The 21,892-nt window shown below is 35.9% G+C and overlaps 1 protein-coding gene across 1 annotated transcript in view; it reads right to left on the reverse strand.

Annotated features, from left to right (window-relative positions):
- Nucleotides 1-2,414: 2,414 nt before the first annotated feature.
- Nucleotides 2,415-21,892, reverse strand: part of LOC129426150 (uncharacterized) — a 77,999-nt gene continuing 58,521 nt past the window's right edge. Inside the window, exons 4-19 of the mRNA XM_073864951.1 lie at nucleotides 16,303-16,401; nucleotides 15,762-16,100; nucleotides 13,967-14,329; nucleotides 10,864-10,950; nucleotides 10,478-10,570; nucleotides 9,132-9,206; nucleotides 8,834-8,947; nucleotides 8,605-8,739; nucleotides 8,155-8,235; nucleotides 7,670-7,768; nucleotides 6,988-7,080; nucleotides 4,130-4,225; nucleotides 3,715-3,729; nucleotides 3,422-3,450; nucleotides 3,250-3,315; nucleotides 2,415-2,867 (exon numbers count right to left, since the gene is read on the reverse strand). Of these exons, the coding sequence (XP_073721052.1) occupies nucleotides 2,793-2,867; nucleotides 3,250-3,315; nucleotides 3,422-3,450; nucleotides 3,715-3,729; nucleotides 4,130-4,225; nucleotides 6,988-7,080; nucleotides 7,670-7,768; nucleotides 8,155-8,235; nucleotides 8,605-8,739; nucleotides 8,834-8,947; nucleotides 9,132-9,206; nucleotides 10,478-10,570; nucleotides 10,864-10,950; nucleotides 13,967-14,329; nucleotides 15,762-16,100; nucleotides 16,303-16,401 (1,859 nt within the window). The 3' untranslated portion in view covers nucleotides 2,415-2,792. The remainder of the gene's footprint in view (nucleotides 2,868-3,249; nucleotides 3,316-3,421; nucleotides 3,451-3,714; nucleotides 3,730-4,129; nucleotides 4,226-6,987; nucleotides 7,081-7,669; nucleotides 7,769-8,154; nucleotides 8,236-8,604; nucleotides 8,740-8,833; nucleotides 8,948-9,131; nucleotides 9,207-10,477; nucleotides 10,571-10,863; nucleotides 10,951-13,966; nucleotides 14,330-15,761; nucleotides 16,101-16,302; nucleotides 16,402-21,892) is intronic.

Below are 21,892 nucleotides of genomic sequence, written 5' to 3' on the forward strand. Positions count from 1 at the left end.
TCTCTCTCTCTCTCTCTCTCTCTCTCTCTCTCTCTCTCTCTCTCTCTCTCTCTCTCTGTTGAAAGGTACAGATGAAGTAACAAATAAAGAAAAAATAGCATAAAAATGTGCTAAATAAAATAATTCGCCGTCTAAATTAATATAAAAATGGTACATAGTCCTAAGAAATAAAATGTAAACAAATTATACAAATGTGAATATTTAATAAAGTAGAAAAATACATTATAAAACAAAGTGTAAGTGTTTGTGAGTGTAAATATTTTTAAAACTAATAAATAAAACTCAAGCATGTTTGTTTGTTTTTGTACAAATATCTTAACATTCTTAAATCAAAATGTATTTTCTTGATAAGCAATATTAGCTAAGAAAATAAGTCTAGATTTTAGACATAAAATATGAAATTTAAGTGAAACAACAAGCCAAAAATCTGCCAATGGGTAAGAAAAAAACATTTTGAAATAAGTAAACTTTTTCTTAAGCACTTAAAGGGGAGATTTCACAAGACTTTTTTAAGGTGTCAAATAAATATTTGGTGTCCCAGAGTATGATTGTGAAGTTTTAGCTCAAAATATCATAATTTATTATAACATGTTCAAAATGTGCCGTTTTGGCAGTGGCGTGGTTGGATAGTGCAGATAAGGGGTGGTATTATCCCCTTCTGACATCACAAGGGGAGCCAAATTTCAATGATCTATTTTTCACATGCTTGTAGACTATGGTATACCAAAAATAAGTAACTGGGTTGATATGTAATACATTTATCACACCGGGACCCAATTATAACACTTAAATAGAAAAAAAGACAGATTTATGATCATTATATTATATTAATTCGAGAACAATTCAAGAAAAACCTTCTTATCTCATTGTCAAATTTGTTTTTGTGCTTGTTTTAATTCACTTAAATTGAATATTGTGGTGATATTTTAACTGAAAACAAGACACAAATACTGAGAAAGTGATTTTTTTCAGTGAGTGTATGACTTAGATAAAGGATCTCATGATCTGATGTAAGCTGTTTGTCACATTAGTTTGCTCTTTATAAATGTATTAGTTCCACACAAGAATGACAAATCTTTTCTAAAAGATAAACCAAGTATGTGTTATAGGACAAAGCAGATGTTTTGTCATTTACAGATGTATTTATTTGTTTTTCTTTGCATTTATTTTACATTATGATTTATTTATGCTGTAAACATCATTTTTCCCCATAATGCTTTAATCCACCAGAAAACAAAACCATTGTAAAGATCAGTGTGTTTATATTATTATAATGATTATTTAAACAGAGTAAAGGTTGTTATTGATAAGCCTTCAAACAACTTTGTTTGATATAATACAATTGTGTTGTAAACCACGTAGCTCCTTTCTGGTTTAAAAAAACAATCTGATATTCATATTGTAAGGCGTTTAACTTATAGCATAAGCTGTTAAACATTTTTGTGGTCTAATTGTTTTATTTGATTTTTATTTATTAGCAACAAAACAATGTGAATGAATAATAGCAGTTAAATTTAACACGACAGTGCCATCTAGTGGAGTGCAATAGAAACACATTCCACTTAAGGGGACATATCACGAAAATTTGATCTTTTCCATGTTTAAGTGCTATAATTGGGTCCCCAGTGCACCTATTAACCTAGAAAGTGTGAAAAAGATCAACCCAGTAACTTAGTTTTGGTAAACCATTCTCTGCAAGCATGTGAAAAAATCGTTATAATTTGGCACCCCTTGTGATGTCAGAAGGGGATAATACCGCCCCTTAATCTGCACTATCCAACCACAGCACTGCCATTTAGTGCAGAGATCAACTCATTTGCTTTTTAAAGGGACACACCCAAAACGGCAAATTTTTTACTCACACGTACTAAGTGGCAATTTTAACATACTGTAATAAATTATCTGTATAGTGTTTTAAGCTAGAACTTCACATTTGTAGTGGGGACACCAAAGATTTATTTTACATCTTAAAAAAGTCTTGCGAAATGTCCCTTTTAACCCTCACAATAAATTATAATACATGTTTTGCTTTTCCCAGTTGGCATTCACTTTAAATACACATAATTTAAATATACAAAACCTTAGTCTGATTCATCCTACAGTTTTCTGGCTGTTATTGTTTAATGATAATAATAATCTGTTACATTTATATAACACTTTTCTCCAGAAGCACTCAAAGTACTTTACATATGAAACGGGGATCTTCTCAACCACCACCAATGTGCACCACCTGGATGATGTGACAGTAGCCATATTGCTCCAGAACGCCAATCACACACACCAGCTTATTAGTGTAGACATTCAGAGAGATAAAAATCTTTATTTATATTTTTGTCCTGTTGTTCACTACTGTGAGAAAGAATCAATGTTTCCATTCAATTTAATTTGTTTATTTGTTACAACATGAATGAACACAGAGCTGAGATCACACTGAAAACTGTACAACTGAAAACTAAACTCCAAAGAACCTTAACATCAATATATAAATGAAAAAAAATATATAAAAAATATCAAATATAATACAGCTGAACAATATCAGCAATGTACAGTATAGTGAAGAAATACATTTGAGTTCAGTTACACATATATATTTAGCATTTACTCCATCAAACATACATACGTATATGCACATTAAAAGGCAGTACAAATGAGTAGAAAAAAATTAAACACTAAAAATGAGAATTTGATCTAATGATCAGAGTGTTTGTGATGAATCTGGATGAATGATCTTCTCTCATTGTTCATGGAATCAGTGAATCAGACATGAATCTGAGTCTCGTGATCATCAGTCTTCAGTTGAGGATTCTGTTTATTGAATTCTGCTGTGTTCTGGTTTGATGCAGTAGCTCGAGTGTCACCCGATCCTCCTATTATCAGGATGTTTTAAACAATAGTACTAAATTTGTCTGCTTTTGTACAATAATTCAACATGATATTAATAAATTGTCCTCCAAACATAAAGATATATAGGATATAATACAAAGTCAACGTATACGTGTAAGGAATTACTGCCCTCTAGTGGCCAGCAGTTCACAGCAAAATTATACCCCCAAATTTCATTCCCTAATATATTAAGTTTCATCTGCTGCCGGTAGAGGCACTAATTTAGTAAACACACATGTTGATCGTATTTGGGAGGATGGACAAATGACCAAAACAATCATATGTTTTGGAGGATAGATTGGATATAAATGACGTCTTATATTGTCGATTAACTAAAACATCGATGTAATCTTATAAAATCCTCACCTGTGAATCTTGGTTCTTGTTCTGCTGTGATTTTCTGGATGAATTTACTTTAGATCTCAGTGTATTCTGTGTTAAGAGCAAAACATGTTTTTATATTTGTATAAATTTTGAAGAATCTTGTAATATGAAGCTAAATGTTTTGGATTAATGCACATTTATAAATGATACAAACCTTACAAGACTGCAGGCAGGTTTTAATCTCTGTAAGGTCAGAAACGTGAGAGAAAAGATATTTACTAAAAAGATCTTTAGAAGAGTGAGACTCTGTAAAAAGTCAACACTTAATGATGAATTGTTTTTGAGTTAAAAGAGACACACGAGTGGCCAGATTTGTGTCAAAATTCATACACTTCTGTACTGTTTTGATAGATAATACAGAATGTATTTAGTGAGAGACGGAAAACCAGAGATCAGGTTATAATATGAAAATGTATGATTCGAATAACACATTTAGTTTTTACTTACCAGATGCAAGCTGTCCTAAAATCATGACAGACAAGATGAAGACACATTCAAAGGAAAAGACAATGAATCTCATATCCATCAGTACATGCTCACCACTCACTGATAAGAAACAGAAAACAGATGAAAAACTCATTTTAGGATTATAAATATACACAGTATTTACTAAACCTCTTTTCAGAAACGGGCTCCAGATGCACTCGCTCCTCAGACTGCACACCAGTGGGTGGAGCAAATGATGCGATGATGTAACAGTAGGTGAAGTTATCTTGATCTGGGTAGATTAATTTTCATTTGGCCTACCCAGTGACGTCATTTATCCAGCCATTTTGCATTTGGGTTTTATCAGAGAATAATTACAAACACGCTTTCATTATTGAAGATGAGGACGATATTAATAAAGAGTGTGTTTTCTCACCTGTTTTCAGTATTAGTTCAGTCATCAGAGCAGCAGCGCTGATTAAAACGACACCAACTGATCCAAACACATACAGAGCGACAAAACGATGAAAATCTGGAATAAAAGACAACGTGTAAACAAACAAATATATTAAGATTACTGCATCAATTACTGCACAAATTGACATTGGAGGCATAAAAATACATTTTAGGGCCCAAGGTGTGAAGCCATATCATTTCTTTAAGGATTTGGGGGTCTTACTCTTCCTTCTCATTCACCACATCTTTTGCATACTCTTCCTCATCATCTATCTACTCCTTCTTCCTCATACTCTTCCTCCTCACCTACCACCTCTTCCTTATACTCTTCCTCCTCATCAACTCCTTCTTCCTCATACTCTTCCCCCTCATTCACTCCTTCTTCCTAATACTCTTCCTCCTCACCTACCACCTCTTCCTTATACTCTTCCTCCTCATCAACTCCTTCTTCCTTATACTCTTCCTCCTCATTCACTCCTTCCTTATACTCTTCCCCCTCATTCACTCCTTCTTCCTCATACTCTTCCTCCTCACCTACCACCTCTTCCTTATACTCTTCCTCCTCATCCACTCCTTCTTCCTCATACTCTTCCTCCTCATTCACTCCTTCCTTATACTTTTCCTCCTCATCCACTCCTTCTTCCTCATACCCTTCCTCCTCATCCACCACCTCTTCCTCATACTCTTCCTCCTTATTCACTCCTTTTCCCTTATAATCTTCCTCCTCATCCACTCCTTCTTCCTCATACTCTTCCTCATTATCCACTCCTTTTCCTTATACTCTTCCTCCTGATCCACTCCTCTTCCTCATACTCTTCCTCATCATCCAATACTTCTTCCTTATTCTGTTCCTCCTCATCCACTAATTCTTCCTCATACTCTTCCTCCTCATCCACATCTTCTTCCTCATACTGTTCCTCATCTACCACCTCTTCCTCATACTCTTCCTCCTCATCCACCACCTCTTCCTCATACTCTTCCTCCTCATCCACTCCTTCTTCCTCATACTCTTCCTCCTCATCTACCACCTCTTCCTCATACTCTTCCTCCTTATCCACTCCTTCTTCCTCAAACTCTTCCTCCTCATCCACTACTTCTTCCTCATACTCTTCCTCTTCATCTACTCCTTCTTCCTCATACTCTTCCTCCTCATCTACCACCTCTTCCTTATACTTTTCCTCCTGATCCACTCCTTCTTCCTTATACTCTTCCTCCTCATCCACTCCTTCTTCCTCATACTCTTCCTCATCATCCACTCCTTCTTCCTCATACTCTTCCTCATCATCCCCTCCTTCTTCCTCATAGTCTTCCTTATCATCCACTCCTTCTTCCTCTTACTCTTCCTCCTCATCCACTCCTTTTCCCTTATAATCTTCCTCCTCATCCACTCCTTCTTCCTCATACTCTTCCTCATTATCCACTCCTTTTCCTTATACTCTTCCTCCTGATCCACTCCTCTTCCTCATACTCTTCCTACTCATCCACAACCTCTTCCTCATACTCTTCCTCATCATCCAATACTTCTTCCTTATTCTGTTCCTCCTCATCCACTAATTCTTCCTCATACTTTTCCTCCTCATTCACCACTTCTTCCTGATAGTTTTCCTTATCATCCACTCCTTCTTCCTCAAACTCTTCCTCCTCATCCACTACTTCTTCCTCATACTCTTCCTCCTCATCCACTACTTCTTCCTCATACTGTTCCTCATCTACCACCTCTTCCTCATACTCTTCCTCCTCATCCACCACCTCTTCCTCATACTCTTCCTCCTCATCCACTCCTTCCTCATACTCTTCCTCATCATCCACTCCTTCTTCCTCATACTCTTCCTCATCATCCCCTCCTTCTTGCTCATAGTCTTCCTTATCATCCACTCCTTCTTCCTCTTACTCTTCCTCCTCATCCACTCCTTTTCCCTTATACTCTTCCTCCTCCTCCACTCTTCTTCCTCATATTCTTCCTCATTATCCACTCCTTTTCCTTATACTCTTCCTCCTAATCAACTCCTCTTCCTCATACTCTTCCTCTTCAACTACTCCTTCTTCCTCATACTCTTCCTCCTCATCCACTACTTCTTCCTCATACTTTTCCTCCTCATCCACTCCTTCTTCCTCATACTCTTCCTCCTCATTCACTCCTTCTTCCTCATACTCTTCCTCCTCATCCACTCCTTCTTCCTCATACTCTTCCTCCTCATCTACCACCTCTTCCTCATACTCTTCCTCCTCATCCACTACTTCTTCCTCATACTCTTCCTCCTCATCCACTACTTCTTCCTCATACTTTTCCTCCTCATCCACTCCTTCTTCCTCATACTCTTCCTCCTCATTCACTCCTTCTTCCTCATACTCTTCCTCCTCATCCACTCCTTCTTCCTCATACTCTTCCTCCTCATCTACCACCTCTTCCTCATACTCTTCCTCCTCATCCACTACTTCTTACTCATACTCTTCCTCCTCATCCACTCCTTCTTCTTCATACTCTTCCTCCTCATCTACCACCTCTTCCTTATACTCTTCTTCCTCATCCACTCCTTTTTCCTTATACTCTTCCTCATCATCCACTACTTCTTCCTCAGTCTATTTAAGGTATGTTGGCCGTGATTTTGTTTTGAATCCTTAAAATATGTTTAACTTCATTTCTCTAAAAATTGACTTTGTTTACTCTATCAACTTCAAACAAGTGCAGCACTGTTATTTTATTGATTCCAACCACCATCTATCGTTTTGAAGGTTTTTTGAAAGAGAATTTGAACTCAATTATGAAAATGTACTCTTTGTGAAACGATTTGCCAGAATGGGGCACAAATATTTAAAGAAAATGTATCAATAATGTACCCAATTTAAAAGTGTAATAAGACTGATCTGTAAATCTCACAACTGTCCAGAGTATCTGCAGAAACAGCATAACACAAACCCATCCAATAGGATCTATGAATTAAAAAAAGAAAATATTTATGCTTTTATGAAATGACATTTATACAGCAGACAGGAGAAGGAGGAGAGGGAGAGAGAGAGAGAGAGAGAGAGAGAGAGAGAGAGAGAGAGAGAGAGAAAACAACAGATATTTATATTATAAGTCTGAGTATCATGTTTATATCACTTCGTATTACATCACTTTGCATTCATTTAGACAATTTTATTTAATGGTATTTTTTCACAAGTGTCTAAAACTTCTGCATAGTACTGTATATTCCTGTACATAAATGTTAAGTTCATGAACTTTAGCGTAACTCAGTCTGTAATATACGCCTACTTAAAGGGACACTACAGCCAAATATCTTATTTATTTATTTAGTTTCCAGTAACACCGTCATCTTGACCTCTTCTGCTTTCAGGACTGTGTTTCATTGTAGTGAGCGTTAATTGCCATCATCGGTACAATGCGTAGGGACGTAGTGACAAATGCGGAGGCAGAGTGCAAAACAACAAGCAAAAAGCTTAAGAGTGAGTAAATCATAGCGTATATATGATATTTGGCTGGAGTATCTCTTTAATGATATTAAAAACATTTAAATACCTGTTTCATTTTCCAGTGTAAAGATGTAAAGACCGATCATCACTATATTCAAAATGATTATGACCAGGAGCCAAACTGTTCTTATAACGGGCCATGACCCTGAAAAAGTGTGAGAATGTTTTCATTAATAAAACTTTTCATATTAAAGGTGCATTGTTTAACTTTAAGAAGGATCTCTTGACAGAAATGTAATATAATATACATAACTATATGATCAGTGGTGTATAAAGACCTTACATAATGAAACATATTGTGTTTATTACATTATCACGAACTGCTTTTTTCTCCGTACACCGCGTGTCTCCCTACATGGAAGTTGTTGTCATGTTTGTACAGTAGCTCTAAGTGGACAAACTGCTCTACACAGAGCACATTTTGTCCCTACGTTGTGTCAGATGACGACATGTTTGTCCTGTGGAAACTACCGTAGTTTCTCTTTGCGTTTCGAAACTGAGGTTTCACTTTACTGTGTACTGTATACTTACAGCCCATCCTGCCGCATTTATAAAACGTTCTTTCGTTTGCCATCAGTAGTAAAACTAGTAAAACAGCAATAGCGACGAGTCCTAAAAACAGAAGAAATTATTTTAATAATAATGTTGAATAGTAATGCAATATATCAACACATTCATTCCACACAGACGTGTATTTATTTATTAGCAAAAAAAAAAATAGGACCACTCCCAAACTGGGCACTTTCTGTTTCTGCTCACTTCTGTCAGCTCTTTCTAATATTTCATCTCATATGCCTTTGACATTATCATAAACATTTTAAATGATTTAAAATATCTAAATATGCACTGCAATAAGTTGTTGTAACACCTGTCTGTGTTCTCATGTTTTGAGTTTTGCTCTCTGTCAAAGTCAAAGTTTATTTATAAAGCACACACTTTAGATTAAAAACAACTTCAGATCAGTGATAAATGTAAACTCACCTCCTCCACTCGATGCAAATGTATAAAACAGAATGACGCATTTTAATGTAGGTAGTATTTCAAAAGTCAGATCAGCCACAATCTCCAATATATCATTTATTCGTCCTTTTCCATTTCCAATCTGTGATGCTGAAACTATAAGACAAATACAGATATTGACATTATTGAATATTTTTAACTCAGTGATATATGAAGACGTATGGAAAGATAATCATACAGAAATACTTACTATTACTAAATTTGCAGGAGCAGGACAGAAACAATATTACATACAGGATTATTATCACAACTTTGTCAAAATCTGCATAATTCAGAATTCTCTCCCAAGTACTTGTCAGAAGAACTGAAGGAAAGAGAAAACAAAATCAGCAACTTCAAACCAACACACAACCACAGCTAAAAATGAATACAGTTTAATAATCCATTATAATTTTCAAAATATTTCACTATAATTTTGACAAGCATGATTTGTAAAAACTCATAATAATGATAATGTACAGAATAATGATTGTGTCGCATTTGTTTACCTGAATAAGAAACAGCTGCCAAAAGACAATATTCAGCAACATAACTGCACTTCAAAATCAGCGTTTTAATTTTGTCTGTAAAACAAAAATGATATAATTAAATATGAGAGGAAGAAATAGCGGGTTTAAATGAACGCAAACTAATATTATGTCTGAGTCCGCTGCTTGTGTTGTAAGCAGTGGTGGCCGGTGACTAATTTTTTTTTCGAAGGCGCTCGATGCGAAGTTTGTCACAACATGTATGTAGCCCGTCATGTGTGTGGTTCGTAATTTCAAAATATGTGTTCTGCACGTCAAGTGACCTATGTGCATCACGTGTCTTGTCAAAAAAAAGTGCCTGCTGCAGATGCGCCTAAAGGGTTTATGACAAAAGACGCTCACATTTGCCAGATCATCGCATAATCTCATGTTAAGGGAGTGTCTTGCGTGTATTTTGTAAACGTGTATTTTTTTCCCACACCTTAGTTAACTTCAAATTCAAGGACCTTTCAAGGACTTTCAGGTCCAATACCCTCAAATTCAAGGACTTAATGTGGGGACACAGTTCAAGTGAGAGCAAGATTACATTGTGTTACCTTTTAAGATACATTGTTACAGTTCCCTTTCGAGGGAACTCGCGCTGCGTCACTGCGGTGACACTTTGGGGACGCCTCCAGGGGTAAGTGCGTCTGAATGTGTATATCAAATTCAACCAATGGTGAGACTTAACGACAAAGACAGGGTGATGCCGGAGCCAGGAAGTATATCGCTATCTGAAATATTGCCAAAACTGCTTTACAGGGACGCAGAAAGTATGGCAAGGGAGACGCAGCATCTCGTTCCCTTTTCAGGGAACAACAGTTACATACGTAACCCGAGACGTTTTCATGCGTCAAACACAACTATGCAAAAAAGCATTTTGGTATGAATCAGCATTCGCATACAGAAGATATAAGCATTTAAAGCGAACAGTTTAGCATGTGTGATTAAAAAGTCTAGAATTTTTATGATATTATCCTACACTACACAGGAAATAATATGGATTTTTTCCCCCAAAAAAACTTATTGCATAAAGTAGATTCAAGCATTTTCAATGACCTCTATCTATGTATGTATATTTTCAAAAACTTCCCAGGGCCTTGAATTTTTTCTTTCAAGGATTTCAAGGACTCGTGGGAACCCAGAGCCAATACTGCATCTAATACATTTATTGAATGTGGGGAGTAAAAGACTAGGACACGATATTTTGTATGCTTTCCCCAAAAAGCAAACCTCAGGATCTTCTTGTGCTGCGAGAGAATTGAAACATAAGTAAGCATCTCTGTGATGCTATCCCGCAGAGGCGCTACCATAGCGTCACTTCATACCTTTAAAATCATTTATATATGGAGCCGCCCATAGTAAAGTGAAAGGTCTGAGAAAATAAAGAGCACAGCAGCTGATCATCTCATTCACAGAACCTAAAACACAAACACAGAGAAATAATCAGTGGTGTAGAGAAGGGCATACACAGGTATACGGAGTATACTCATTCTTTATTTGATAGCATGAAGTATACACACTTCTACTTTAAAAAAATGGGGGCATAAATTAGGGGTATAACCACTACACGACCTGTAATAATGACAATCTTTCAATAACTGCTTTGCTACTTGTGGACATTTTGGGATTGAGATTTTAAGTCATTGTTTGACTCATTGCAGAGGGATGTGTAGTAAATATATTGAGTGATACAATGATGATAAACACTGACCTTCAGAAACACCCCAGAAGATAAAAGCAAAGAACATGATGAGATTTGGACAGAAGACCAAAAGCATCTGAAGACAGAAACCTGAAACTGAAGAGTCGTAAACAATCTAAAAACATTATGTAGTCATCAAAATTTCAAATAAATCTCTATTTCAGTTTCATTTCAAGTCTCTAATTTCATTTCTGAATCCAATTACCACTGGTGCAAAAAATCCTTATAAGTGTTTCCCATTAACTATTTATGCAGCGACACAGCGAATGACCTTTTAGACCCTTTTAAGGAATGCAAACAACATAATATTTGTTATTCGGTTCAACTGTTTGTGTAGATGACACTTATCATGAAAGACAGGTAGTAAATGATATATCTGAGGGTGCCATAGTGGTAGAGATTAAATTGGGCCGTCCGTGGCATTAAGCCTCGTCTCTCTCTGGTGTGCAACGACCCGTCGTGTGCACTGACGTGATGCGAGCAAAGTGTTTTCCGTTCATTCCTATAGAAACGAGGCTTCACGCTTTGCCATGTAGTTTACAAGATTACATCAAAGCTCCCTTCTCGCACGCGACCCATAAACACCTGTGTTTAACCCCTAATTCCTATACGACAAAAAATTAATTTGTCTGGCCAAAAATATGATATAAATATATACTAAATACATTTTGTAGAAAGAGGAAACATACAAAAAAAATGGCTAAAAATATATTGGTTAATCAAACGTTTTTGTACACATAATTTAACCTGTTAACCTTTTTTTGTTTTCTGAACCCCCCCCACAAAAAATGTCATAGCTAAACTAAAATAGATACAGTTTATGAAGTCTTTGCACTAAAAGCATAAGTTTGGTCTCATTTGAAAGCAAACACTTGGAAGTTTATTAAGAGGTGAACATTAGTTACTGTCATAATGAAAAAAGTTGTTATAGAGAGCTTAAATTATACTTGTTTATTAACTCCACCAAACATTTATGAAATATTGTTATGAAAAACTAAATAAAAATGGCCTTGGAGCAATCTAGAAATGCTCTGCAGATAAAGCCACAGGTCTGACCATGTTCTGTTTGAAATCTGAAGATGATACCTCTAAAACTCTGTATTTTATGAAATGTTTTTTAGACCCATGTCATGTAAATTTATTTAGAGAAAACAGCAAAAATGCTAAGCTAATGTTTGTTTATTTATATCTCAAAACATCCTTTCAGTTTATTGTCCTATTGCTCCGGGTTTTAAACAGACTCATTAAATAAGCATCCGAATGAGTCATTAACAACTTTTAATCCTGGATATGGCTGTCTTAATGTTTATTTTATTATTATTATTAATAATTACTCATACATTCTATTTAGTGTTTTATTTCCTCCTTTTGTCTCAATTCACTTTCTTTTTATTAAATTCCTTTATTACAAAAAGAAACTTACCTTAAAGAAGCTTTACCAGTCGAAATTATTCCTAGAAACATATATCTCATATCTCCAGACAGCAGATGTTTACAGAACAGCTAGTACGTTAGCTTAGCATACCATCAAAACACGACAAATAAAAGCATTTATAATAAAACTCACTTTATAACATCAAAAGTCGAGTGCTTAAACAATCATGCGTGATCTGATGTGGCTTTGGATCATAAAATAAGACCGAAAATAAACAATTTTATGTTATTTATGCTGTTAGCTTAGCATAGCATTATAATATACAGTACTGTTATAAAAATAATAGACATAGCGTTAAAAATACAGACAAACCATATATAATCTTAATCGTGTTTATTGTCTTCATGGTTTTAAAACATCAAAACATCTTTATTTGCATGTTATTATAAAAACAGCGATCGCTCGTTGCAGGTCACTGTTCAAGTTCACGTCTGACTGACAGCTGCTGCTGAGCTCTGACGTCTGATTATTTCTCAGAAAGTTTCATATTGAGACTTTAGCGCCCTCCGGCTTCACGTATGAATGAAACAAACTGAGTGGGAATGACTGCAGACTCAAACTTGCTCATATCGCCATTTTTGGAATAAAAATGGGTGAAATATTACCCCCCCTGCAGAAATTTGAAGTAAACATATAAAATTGAAGTAATATTTCTCCAAATATGCATACTTTGAATTAAAAGCCCCGATGGATGTTGTTTTATCGAGTGCTTTCATGACGATCACGGAGGAGTATTTTTATCAATGAGTGCGGCTGAGGGTTATATTTCAAATTAAAGGTATGTACCGTTTTTCATTTTCATAACGTCTGACAAAAATGAAGAAATTACTGTTACTAGGATTCTCAGATTAAAATAAAGGTCAAAAACTAAATCTTAAATCAAAACACTTTTTAATGATGTATAGTTGTTTAATGTAAGTACATTTAAACTAACAGTAATTTAAATTATGTAAATAAATAGCTCTTCAGTACATCCACGTCCTCGCGCAGGTTATCAAGTTAAAATATACACTAATCAACATTCGAAGTGGATCAAATTCACTTTTAATGGGTGACGTCATGCATTGCCGAATTAAATTGTCGATCTGTCGGCGCCACATCACTGTCGTTGCTCGCGGCAAGTTGAACATTTCTTAACTTTTCAAGTGGCAAAGCGTGCGTCAGCCAATCAGATCGCCTTCTGCAAATAACCTAGGCAGAGCCAGCCAATTATGTTCATGAAAGATCTGAGCATATGTTGCAGCCACTGTGATTGGCTGTTCGCCATGCTTCAGACAAGACTTCCATCAAGCGTTAACACTTTTGTGCCATGTGAATGTATAATGTTAAATATATTTGGCAATTTTTGAAAAGTTGAATATATTTAAAATTATATTTGAAAATATGTATTTTGGCCGTATGGGTTTAACCAATGAGATTAGCTCTAGGGTGGGACTTTCGCTGAACTGGTTTAATTTTGAAAATAATTCCGCACGTTTATGAATGTTTATGCTATAGCCACGTGAAGAGTTCGTTTTTGTTTAATTTACGCTTTTACGTTTATAATTTATGTTTTATACATGACTGTAAAAGTTTTTCAGAGATAAAAACACTACATAGACAAAAGTAAGATGTTTGGAAAAGCAAAAAAAAGAAAATTGTAGCAAAAGTAGTTTTCAAAATGTATCCGTTGCTTACCTAGAAGTCTCGGTACCAACTTTCTGCCTAGTGAAAACTCATATTTCTGTATGTAAACTTTACATGTGTATTGTCCCTCATCTTCAGCTGTCAGATTGTTCAACAGTAGGGAGAAGTTTCCATGTTTAATGTTTTCAGTGAAGAAATGAGCTCTATCATGATAATCCTGATGTTGAGCCTCTGGTCTAATATCTTCATCTTGATACACACACAATGGATTCTTTAAATCTGATCTTCTCCATTCCACCTCCAGATCCTCCAGTGGTAAGAGTAAATCAACAGAACAGGGCAGAACCACTGAACCTCCCAGAGGAACAACCAGATCACTAGAATGTTCCACACTGAACCACGAACCAAAAAAGACTGTAAAAACAAAATCAAAGTAAAGTTGTTTAATACTTAATTATGTCCACAGCAGATGTTTTTGAAAAGTTTGTAGTGGCGACAGATCCAGAATGAAATGTACAGTGTAGCTAAATGTTTATCAACAAAACTACAGTGACAAAGCAGCTAAAAACTACATCAACATTTATCCGTGTTAGGAGGGCAAAACTAAAAGGGTTTAGAGTGAAATAAACAGTGTCTCTTCAACATGAACCCCATTCACACAACACTTTGGTCATTGAAGATTTCCATAAAATTCGGTGTGAACAAGACACAGAAACAATGGTGTAAGGAGACACATGTCATCGCAAACAGAAGTTATGTTCATTTCTTTGACACAAAGATTTGAACACAGATCATCATTCACGATGAGAAATGTCTGTAAACTGGACTAAAGCAGAGATCAGGGAGTTCGTCACTATCAGTGCTGAAGCTGAGATCATTCACCAGCGTGACAGAACAGCGCATCACGCGCTCCTATGATCTTGGCATAAACAAACATGCACGTGTGTGGTTTCTTGAGAGAGAAATCACAGATAATTAGCAAACTTCAGACGCTGTGGAAAAAAACCTACCAAGTGCAGGATTTTAAATACGTCATGTGTCTTACCATGATCTTTGCGGTATGTGTGTGAATGCAGGCACAGATTATGGGAAAATCATTGTTTATCCCCCTGATTGCTTAGTTTTCTTCATCTCGTCCAGGGAGCATCACTTCATCCCCCTGACCCCCTAGCCTCACCGCAGTCTTCTTCGCTCCTGCAGACAGCCTATTTTATCCCCCTGACCAAAAAACCCCCCAAAGTTTGGCACGCAGAACAATTCTGCTTAATGTCGAAATGAAATTTAAATGAAAAACTGTTATTTTTGGTGGAATTTTGTGGTAAATTTACAAATGACTTGATCTGTCATATTATCACATGAATATTTCGGGGGTCAAAGGTCACAGGGGCCTGAAAACCGTGTCGGGACCCAGAGTTCCACGGATACAGGTGCCTCCTTTGTCTCGCGAAGGTCCATTTGTAACTTATTAAGCGGCAGACGGAAAGGCCTATATCCTAGGGGTTGATGTTCGCAGGGCCTCGAAATTTGGCATGGCGTAACAGCGAGGGGCCACGAGCCCATTTTCTATTGAGTAGGACACGGAGTCCGTCGGGTCTAGGTGCTTTTCTGCGTCAGGGGAACTGCAACTCGTAATTTATTTTCTGATAGAAACACATTTAAAAGTGCATTTTTTAGGTTAGGGAGGATTTAAATTGTTAATAAAACCCCACCCATTGCCGCACATCCATAAATGACTGTTACATTTATAACTATATGAAATCAACCTCACTTTAGTGTCTGGACACAGATTTAATATTATTATATAACACTAAAGTACTCAATTATATACCCAATTTATTTTACATACCTTTGTGTTTCAATCTCACACTGACTAAAAAAACAGATCTCTGTCCAGAGTAAACTTTACATGTGTATTGTCCCTCATCTTCAGCTGTCAGATTTTTCAACAGGAGGGAGAAGTCTCCATGTTTCATTTTCTCAGTCAAGAAATTAGCTCTATCATGATAATTCTGATGTTGAGCCTCTGGTCTGATATCTCCATCTTCATACACACACACTGGACTCTCCAAGCCTGATTTACTCCATTTCACCTTCAGATCTTCTTTTATTAAACATGGATCAATGAAACAGGGCAGAACCACTGCATCTCCAAAATGAACACAGTTATAACCTTCTACAATGAACCCTAAAAAAAATTGACATTTAGTTAAAAATAAAATGAATTTAAAATAAAGCTTACTTGTACATAATCATTGAGCAAATACGGTATACTCTTTATCAGGAGTGCAGATTTAAAATCAGGAGATAATTTCAATTAGTTTTTATTTATGTGAAGAACAAATGATTCATTACTCTCTGAATTAAAGAATTTATTTCTGTAAACTTACCCGTGTTCGGTCTGCAGTATATGAGAGAGCAGAACAGAAGAGCAGATCCACATGCAGTAATACACAGAATCAACACCAATATGTGTAAATCTGATAAACCTGTAACACACAAACACACGATATGTAATGATTATTGGCGAGATATTAGCAGCGATAAATCGCAGAAACAAAGTCAGTACATTGCTGCTTACAAAGTGAATACAAAATCGGAATCATCAATCGTAGTGAATCATAGTATTTTCATATTTGGATGCAAAAATACATTGTGCACAAATGCAGAACAATTCTGCTTAAAGTCGAAATGAAATTTAAATGAAAAACTGTTATTTTTGGTAGAATTCTGTTTAATTTTTTACAAATTACGTGATCTGTAAGCTTCATAATTTTGTGAAAATTAATGTGCCCTCATAATCTTTAATAAAAACCGCAAATCTCCTCCCCTCCTCAAAACAATTTCTCTTTGCTTCCAGTCAAATAGTATGGCAGGTGGGCGGTCGCAGCGATTAGCAGTTAGCAACATGACTCAATTTTACACGATTCAATCAGTTCTTGATGGGCGAATTCAAGTCCAGCCCTAAATCTTGTTCAATTTCAGAAGCCAATCGCTACTTTGGTTTCATGGTGACTTAAGTTTACGCCTTATATTTACCTCTTATCACATGATTATCATCACAGAAACATGCAACAGCACGGCAATAGCAACACACATTATTAATAATTAATAAAGGTAATGGGGTCACGCGCTGTACATTTTGCAGCGTTCATGTGTACTTTCATAACATTACATATAAAGCAGTAAAATAGCACTGTGCCTTTAGAAAAATTTGTTTTCTTTGCCTATATCTGAATCACTTCTTAAGAACAACTTTCTTCAACTTTTTATACATTTATCCAAGCGGGAACTCGACGAGAGATAATGTGCACTGCGTTGCCAAGTCCTCAATTTTTTGGGCGTTCAGATTTGGGCTTCATACTAAGAATTTTTTTGTTTATTTGTTATTGGTATTTGGGCTATATATATAGTCATTTGGGATGCTTTTGGACTAGTTTTAAATGTCCACTGGACTGGTTTCGATAAGTGAATCTGGCAACCCTGGCTGTGCGCTTGGGCAGACGTTCGGTTCAGATTATAGAGAATGTACATGTAAACTAACATTTGAATCAGATTGCAATGTTTAGGGTGCATGTAAACTGTATTGTCGTGACCTGAAATCGGATAAAAAAATCAGTCGGATTGACAAAATTTTGTGCATGTAAACACATAAAGCTGTGAAACACATTCAATCTGCTGTACTGTAGCACCTTTAGATTCAGTTGAGTAATGCTGACACCTACTGTACTGTTGTTTATGAGAAAGATCTGTTTAAAACCTTAAAGGAACACAATCAACATTAGGGTGGTCCTTATTTTTCACATATTAAAAGTTCATGCTCTCACCCCACCAATATGTTTGAATAAAAAAACATTTTTTTCAATATTAATTAATATTTAGAGGTTGCTCAAGACCTTTGAAGTTTAACACATTTGTGTATTATGTGAAACTTTGTGCTAGCATGTATAATTGATTATTATAAAACGGGCAGTTCTGGTTCTTCATTCTGATTGGTTGAAACGCATTCTAAGTAAGGAATAATTGACGACAGGCCATTGAATTATAAGAAAATAATGCACACCCAAGGTGCAATGCGGCATGACGCGAAGCGGAGTGCCGTTACACCGCGGGTGTGCATTATTTTTAAATAATTAAAAGGACCAGAGTCAATTATTCCTCTTATACCACGGTTACCACAAACATTGCTCTGGTGCCTATTTTTAAGACATTTGACAAGTTAGGTGTGCGGTTATCAGAAATTAATGCATACCCACGAAACATTTCTCAGCCAGAATACAGCATTCAACAGACCCGTGGTATAAGCCGTGATAAAATACCCCGGTAAACCCACGGTTCAGACCGCATTACATAAGTATCACTGCGCCACTGTTGCTGCGTACTGATTTATGAAAATAAACACCACAGTCTTAATCATATTTTTAATTTGTCTACAATTGCACAATTATGGCGATATCCAGATAAATGTCAATAAATATTATTGAGTCATCTAATCAATAAAGAGAAAACGCTCCCTGAGTAGTTTCTACCTCAAATTCATATTTCCACTAACCACTAGGTGGCGATCTTACCCAACTTAAACACTGACGCATTCACTCAACACTAAAACAGCGTGTTTTGAACGGCATATGAAGTAACCATTTTATAAAAGCAATAAGCCCCGCGAAGCAGTGGGGTTACAGTGCATTTTATAACAACTAAGGGGCGTTGTTAGGCACGACGCGAAGTGGTAACCCACTGCTTCTTGGGGCTTATTGCTTTAATAATATATACTTATGGCAGCAATGGACTTATTTGACCATGCTCCATGCAATTAAAACTCCTGTTTTAGTTGTGATATGTCTTCAAGAAAGCTTTAATGTGAATGAAGCACAATAACACAACATACACTAGACAATGGCTGAAGCAACACGAAGCAAGTCTGTAACCGCTATATGGTTACTCAGATCAGAAGAGACTGAAATAACTGGAACAAAGTTACCCTCCAAAAAGCAAGTTTTATGTGTGTTGTGCGTTTTTGCAAAAATATGTGATTTTGGAAATATTTAAAGGCTTTGAGCAACCTCTAGATATCGTAGGAAAAATTCAAAATGTTGCACAGTGTGTTTTTATAATTTCTTCATTGACTCACCCAGTCTCTCAAGTACTACAGTTATGTTTGCTGAAAGTCGTCCAGTAAACACTTGACAGATGTAAACTCCTTTATCTTCAGTTCTGACTCTCTTCAGTCTGAGAGAAAAGTTTCCTCTGTGGATTTCATCAGTGAAGAACTCAACTCTGTCTCTGTATCGCTCATCTGATGCGTCTGATAAAGTTTCATTGTATTGATAAAGAAGAACTGTGATGGGTTCGCCTTTATCTGTTTTCTTCCATGAAACCTCTTCAATCTCTTCAGGTTTGATGTGAGAGTTCACAGAGCAGCTCAGAGTGACGTCATCACCCACAGATGCAGATATAGAGCGGCTTGAACCTGATACTATCAAACGCTCTGAAAGAATTGAACAGAAAAGAATAATTACACAACATAAAACAGTGTTTAATGTTTAATCTGAATTTGCATGATTTTTACTCACCAACATGTTTAATTTCCACCACAGTTTCTCCAGACTCGTGTCCAATGTAAACTTTACATGTGTATTGTCCCTCATCTTCAGCTGTCAGATTGTTCAACAGGAGGGAGAAGTTTCCATGTTTAATGTCTTCAGTGAAGAAATGAGCTCTGTCATGATAATCCTGATGTTGAGACTCTGGTCTGATATCCTCATCTTGATACAGATGAATGAGAGTCTGTGAGTCTGATCTTCTCCATTCCACCTCCAGATCCTCCAGTGGTAAGAGTGAATCAACAGAACAGGGCAGAACCACTGAACCTCCCAGAGGAACAACCAGAGGACCTGAAGAACCCTTCAGTGTAAACCCTAAACATCAAACTATTTATTAAATAAAGATATCACAGAATGCTCAAGCTAGGTTTTTACAGAAAGTTTACTTTCTGTTTATGTTTCACTTTAAATAAAAGTCACATTCATCAATTATCTGAATGAAAATTGGTTTCTACTTTGATTGTAAAGGCAGTTTTTAGGTGAGCATTTATGCATTTTTGCATTTGTCAAATCTTTTTATTTAAACAGAATTTCAAAGTGGAACATCAAAATAAAGTGTTAGTTTAAGTTATATATATATATATATAAAAAACATATCTTTAGTCTGCCACATTCTTAATTGTGGGAATATAGTAAAATAGTCACTCATTTACATTTTTAATGCAAGCATATTGTATTATGGAGATTCGTAATATTACTTAATTCAGGAGGTGGTAGGTGAGTTTTAACTTGTTTTATAAATTTAGTAAGATTGCACATCTTAACTTTAGCGTATACATCATATAAGTCTGAAGTCTGCACACAAACAGAACAGAGGAACACCATTGAACTACAGATCTTTTTTGAGAAAATCCCGAAAACCAGGATTCATCCAACCATACTGGTGTGCGTGTGTCATATAAATTTTTTCTTAGTAAACAGATGAGTTCACTCACCATCAGCGATCCTCAACAATACTGACATTGAAAGAAGATAAAGCAGATGCATCTTTATACTGTATATAATTAAATTATAATTAAACTAAATGATCAGGTCTACTAGTATTTTTGTGTTGACGGACGATCATGTTCATAAAATGTTGATGGACGGTGAACATTTAGCTAAATTACGTTGACTTTCGATTTGTTGTAAGGGCTGGGTTGGGTCAGACTGTTATCTTTTCAAGTTTTAACAGACCTGGAGGAGGCAGATATACGACGAGGGGCCCAGGCAGATAACGGCCAAGGCAATTTTACTCCCCTGTTGTTCCTCATTTGTCCAGTAGGGGGAGATCTGTACAGTGAGCCATCATCAGATCAGACCTAACAGAGCAGACCTCTGAATTGAGATGTGTTAAATAATCTTCAAAGTTGTTATTGTTAAGCAATTGTGCAACATTTTTTAATTTATAATTGATTAGCAAAGGATCATTTCATTTCATTATGTAGATCCATATTTATGTAGAAGACAATAAAAATATAAGCAGAATAATTGTCTCTCTTCCTTTCACTCTAAAAAATGTCTGGGTTATTTTTGACCCATAATGGGTAAATATTGGACAGAACACACCGCTGGGTTAAAAAAGTCCCAATGTTGGGTTGTTGTTATGCAACCATGGGGTATAATAATAACCCAACAGCTGAGTTAGAAAAATCCCAGCATTGGGTCAATGTTACTGTAACTTAGAGGTGAGTTCTGTCCAATATTTACCCATTATGGGTCAAAAATAACCCAGACATTTTTAAAGTGTTGTATTATTTGAAAATGACGCATTACCCCTTTGGGTGTACATTATATTTTAATAATTCAACAGCCTGTCAACAATTACTCCTTACATATTTCAAACTATTTGAGTTGATGTAAAATATTTTTTTTTTTTTAAATATTAAGCATTAAATGATTCATTTGAGGCTATTTTGGGGATTTTTGCCTGGATTTGGCCAACCCAATTTCAAAAGCTTCCCATACCCACATGCAGAGGTGTACATACAAAAGTTTGGTATCATTTTACAGGAAACCTTTGAAATTACATAAAACACTGTTGAAAGTGCTAAACATGGTTGTATGTGTTGTCAATCCTTTCATTTGCTTTCATTTGATATAAGACTTGCCCAATGTTTGTCATACTTGAAAAATATGAAATATGTTAATATTAAATAACATAAAAAAATTGTGTGGGGGGGTGATAGTGTAAATTAAGTGTAAATAACATACAGTAAAATAGTAAGAAAGTGATGCATATCTGCAGAAAGTAGAGAGTCTAAGCTTTCAAACAGTATCTCATATGTGCACTGGGTCCATGACAGACCATTCAAAATTAAAGGGTCCACAGAGTCAAACAAGTTAAATCATTTCCTATCCAGTGGGTAATACAGTACATTTTACTTTTGCATTTATC

The sequence above is a fragment of the Misgurnus anguillicaudatus genome, unplaced genomic scaffold (assembly GCF_027580225.2).
Source record: "Misgurnus anguillicaudatus unplaced genomic scaffold, ASM2758022v2 HiC_scaffold_29, whole genome shotgun sequence".
Lineage (NCBI taxonomy): Eukaryota > Metazoa > Chordata > Actinopteri > Cypriniformes > Cobitidae > Misgurnus > Misgurnus anguillicaudatus.